At 42.6% G+C, this 4,705-nt stretch overlaps 1 protein-coding gene across 1 annotated transcript; it reads right to left on the bottom strand.

Moving 5' to 3' along the window:
* Positions 1-2,536: 2,536 nt before the first annotated feature.
* LOC147421109 (uncharacterized) lies at positions 2,537-3,985 on the bottom strand. The gene has a single exon (XM_086504756.1). The coding sequence runs from the start codon at positions 3,616-3,618 to the stop codon at positions 2,743-2,745; it is 876 nt and encodes a 291-aa protein (XP_086360882.1). The 5' UTR covers positions 3,619-3,985; the 3' UTR covers positions 2,537-2,742.
* Between the last annotated feature and the right edge of the window lie 720 nt (positions 3,986-4,705).

Below are 4,705 nucleotides of genomic sequence, written 5' to 3'. Positions count from 1 at the left end.
TAAGTTTAATCTTATCTAAATAATCAAATTGTTGATTTTATATCAAATATTAAATAACAAAGTGTTAATTGTTTCTTTTTTATGGTTTTGCAGAGTCAAGGAGTTCCACGTGAAATGCCGCCAACTCCCCCATGAGCATCCTCTATTTTGTATACACGGGCCCCGTTTGCTCTATCCCACATGACCATACTCTATTTTGTACACGCAGGCTTTTTTTGTCCTTTATGTAAATGCAATACCTATCATTTTTTGGCTCAATACCTCCCCCAATTGTAATTCCACTTATGTAAATGAGATTATCAATCATTTTTTGGCTCAATGTATTGTCCAATTGTGATATTTTGTTGTAATTAATAATAATTTTGTAAAATAACTAAAATAAATAAAAAAATAGATGACCTTTTGGATGGTCCTGCAAAGGACAATCCAAACGGTCATTTGTTTTTTTATAATAAATCCCTTCGCGGTAATGCTCGCGATAAGCTTGACGCGGTAATATGTGAGGGTATTGTTGCAGCAAAGCACGCGGTAATATTTGCGGAAATATTGCCGCATCCATTACCGCATCAGTTACCGCTAGACCATTACCGCCAGCTTTGGCGCAGTATTTTCCGCGTACGGGAATTTTTATATTTCAAGTTTGTTTGTTTTTTTGCGGTAATGTGAGCGATAATACCGCGCATATGTTATAGTGCATAACACGATGAAAACCATGACCATAACGATAACAATGTTTATAATCATAAGCAAAACCATGAATATATCTATAACCATGGCCGATGTCTAAAAGTATACATGAACCTAATGTCATAAACATAACTAGCTATATATCAACATGTCTCGATGAAACATATACATAGTACATACTCATCAAGGTAAGGCCTCCGATCCCAATCAACAACCTCTCCCTCTTCCTAAAGCTAGCATAGAAGAGCTGATAGTCCATGCTTGAATCCATATTTCTCTTCTCTTCGTGTCAAAGGACGCTTCGTGGCATGCACAAGCTCCTGTAATATAAACATCTAATCATAAGATAAACATTATAAAAACATATGCTATTCAAATAGTATATGACACTTACAAACTATTATCAAAGAGTCTCGTAGTTTCCACTCCCAAGATGAGAAGATCTTATGGACTCCAAGCGTGCTCTAGCTGTATCTTGTTACTGTTGAAACCTATCTCGATGCTCCCAGGTCTCTCATGCAATCCCTACCCACTCCTCTATGTCCAACCATGCTGGCTTTGGCTGATTATCTTTGTATCTATCATGTGCCTTTGATGGACGATTTGACATCGTTGCAATAGCCACACCCAAGCTATAGTCATTGGAGACTGGATTGTATCCATCTGTTGGTATGTACTCTCTATGAATGGCATCTATGATGTAATTCTTTCTCTCCTGATGCTGAGCATCTCGATGCTCCATCATAGAGTACCCAAACTGCATCGTACAAAGCTGGTGAATCCTCTATCTCTTTCCTTTCTTGCCCTATCCATAATTGTACCCCATTTCTAGTCTTGTACACCTTGCTAGGATAAAACTCACGTGCAGATTCCCAATGTAATGGAATTGATCTTTTATTATTTAATGCAGTTGACAGGTGGAAAAAGCTAACCGAGCTATGAACTATGGTACAAGATATATATTTTATATACATTTCTATTATTCAAGTGATCTTTATGAGCTTTGGCCATTTATGACCAGCCGGTCAGTTTGTACTCAGTTTGAGCATTCAAGTGCTCTTTACGAGCTTTGGCCATTTATGACTCGTCGGCCAATTTGTACTCATTTTGAGCATTCAAGAAATCTATAAGTGCAAGAGAAAAATGTTCACTCTTGCACGGGGAAGATTGCATGCACCCATGCTTCTGCTATCATATTTGCCGTCAACTTAGTCTCGTGTTAGGAATGATACATGCTCATATCGAGCACACATGATACACAAAGTACACCCCTCGGGCTTGTGTGACAACATCCTTACAGTGTAGGCTCACCAACTTCTTCAACCAATGCATAGTGAACTACCTTTCACATGAATCCTAGCCTTAATTGTAAGCCATAACTACGGAAACTATGCAAAAATTATTTCACAATTGCAAAATGGATGATTGTTGCATGCATGATAGTGGATATAAAGGTATGTTTTATCAATAAAGTAACTTGATAACCATGCCTTGTGTGGTTACTACCTATTGTAAAACTCGCACTGAGAATCTAATGACCATGAATGGTTATTAAAGTTTAGACATAGGTTTCTTAGGGTATGCCCACATGGAGGGGTGTAACACTTATGAGTTACCCCCTCCCTCCTCCAATAAGTGTGCCTCAAAAGGGTGTAGTTAGACTTTAGGCCTCTTACCCCCAGGCCCTCGGAGTCCCCTCTTCGTGCGTGTTAGTGTAAAGGAGAAACCATCACTTCTTTCTGATCTACAATTTACCCCTTCCCATGTGGGAAGTACCTTGGTACTGAATTATTAACGTGATTCAAAATGTGGAGAAAAGGTAAGAGTATATGGGCAAATCAATGAAATAACTAAAGCTCTTGTATATTTGGAAAATTTGAGGATCCAAGGTTTACACAAGTATAGATGAAATGAGGACTCAACAAGATCTCAGCTAGAGTGGCAATCAAGTCCATGTTTGGGTGTCAAAACATTATGATATGGTACAATATCATGACTCGTATTAAAGTTGAGATCAATACTATAAGCTGCCTGTTGAAATGTAATAATCTGCACTCAAGTAAAAAGGGACTGCAGGGCGGGGGGAAGCTCAGTCAGGTTGGAGGGAACAAAGAACTTCTTCTTGTGTATGGAAGAGACAAGCCTCTTCGGCTTGGAAGCAGGCTTGCTTGGAGGTGGAGGGCATGTCAGCTCCACTTTAATCATCTGTCTGCACCTCCCTGCTTCGTTAGTGGGAGAGATGCAGAATTCCTTCTGTGTGTAATTGCCCTCATATTGCTGCTCTTTTCCATTTTGAAGGATCTTCTCCGTTTGGGAGCAGCGTATGCCAGGGCTAGCGCAGCGTCGAGCCTCGGCGGTGCTGTATTCTGCGTCGCAATCTAGCTGCCACTTGTCCGAGCGGCATTGTAGTTTCTGCACCTGCAAGCCAAGCAGCTCCTGTTGCCCAGCTTGTGATGGTGGTTGATATGGTTGCGAAGGAGATGGTGATATCCTGGACTGATTGGTCATGGCACTGCACGTTGCCGCGACTGCAAGAAGCCGCATCGTTGGACACCGCTGGCGTTTACGCGACGCAGAATTAATGAGCTGGGTGCACGTTCCAGCAGGGGCCATTTTATCCAATTGTCCAATGCTTTCAGCTGGCCTTCTCTCATGCAGCTCTGAGATGGAAGATTTCTGATCCAAGACACTACCAGCTGCTGAGAAGAGCAAGTGCATGCTACTGCCGATGCGGCGCATCGCCGGATCCATGACGTTCGGGCATGTCCCCGGCTCATGCTTGGCTATAGAGGAGGCTTGATCATGATCTGGGAGGGGCATCATGGCTCTTGTCCTGCTTGGACTAGTGTTGCTGTCCACAAGCATAATCTCTCTCTCTCTCTCTCTCTCTCTCTCTCTCACACACACACACACACACGCACACGCACACATACACACACTATGGCCGCTTGCTGCAGCTGCCAGTAGCTGGCTCCTATACACGAATGAGATCAGACCCAGCCGCTACCTTCCATACATGCAGTACTAGAAGGTGCACTGTATTCACGAAGATTTACTTCACAGCTACGTCCCGCAGAAGAATTTGAAGGAGCTTATATACATAGAGTCGCAGATCACAGATCAATCCAATTAATCAGACTATATGATTGCGGGGCAGAGCGAGAGAGAGAGAGAGAGAGAGAGAGAGAGAGAGAGAAGGGCCGGGGGGGGGGCAGCTGCGTGAGAAAGATGGTGGACGGAAAGGCTGTTAGAACGCAGACGGGCGGTTATGATGCGCATGTGATGAGCATTAAGCCCCTTCTCACTAGCGCCACGGAGGTGGTGGTACTACTTGTGCTCTGCGTGTAGAGAGAGAGAGAGAGAGAGAGAGAGAGAGAGAGAGAGAATGTGTGAGTGAGTGAGTGAGTGTTACTAAAGTGCAGCTGGTGGAGGCGCACTTGAGAGAGAGAGAGAGAGAGAGAGGAGAGAGAACGCCATGATGGCTGGCGGTGCTGCCCTTCTCGCCACCTGACCTTTTTCATACAATATCTGAATATCATATTATTCTTGTGTATTAATAATTGTTCTTGTAATGGAACAATACCAAATCATTACACACAGAAAAAAAAAATAGGTTTCTTTGATTGGAGTTGAGTTTACCTAGGCTCAACATTTTCTTTTCCCCCTACTTTATTTATTTGAATACCATGTGGGGGATCACACGCGTTGTACTTGAAGCATGGAAAATACATAACCAGGTTGGAAAAAAATAAAAACCAATTGGGAGAAAGTAAAGTAATAATTATAATTTTAAATTAAAAGATTTAATCTTAATTGTATCACGGGGGATTACTTAGACTAGTTTGGTCGACGGTCTTCGACCACCTCTCTCTCTCTCCCTTTCTCTCTCTCGCTCTCTCAACGCGTTATGGGCCAGGGGAGCTACAAGGCACACACGTCGGATCAAGCAACATGTGACATGTGGTCAGGTAGGGATGTTGGAAACCCTCCCTATCGATTTTAATCATAAATGCAAAGT

Source organism: Adiantum capillus-veneris, chromosome 28, assembly GCF_014529385.1.
Source record: "Adiantum capillus-veneris isolate H3 chromosome 28, ASM1452938v2, whole genome shotgun sequence".
In the NCBI taxonomy this organism is placed as follows: domain Eukaryota; kingdom Viridiplantae; phylum Streptophyta; class Polypodiopsida; order Polypodiales; family Pteridaceae; genus Adiantum; species Adiantum capillus-veneris.
Note: the sequence above shows the minus strand (reverse complement) of the source record. Positions and strands in the feature narration are given on the sequence as shown.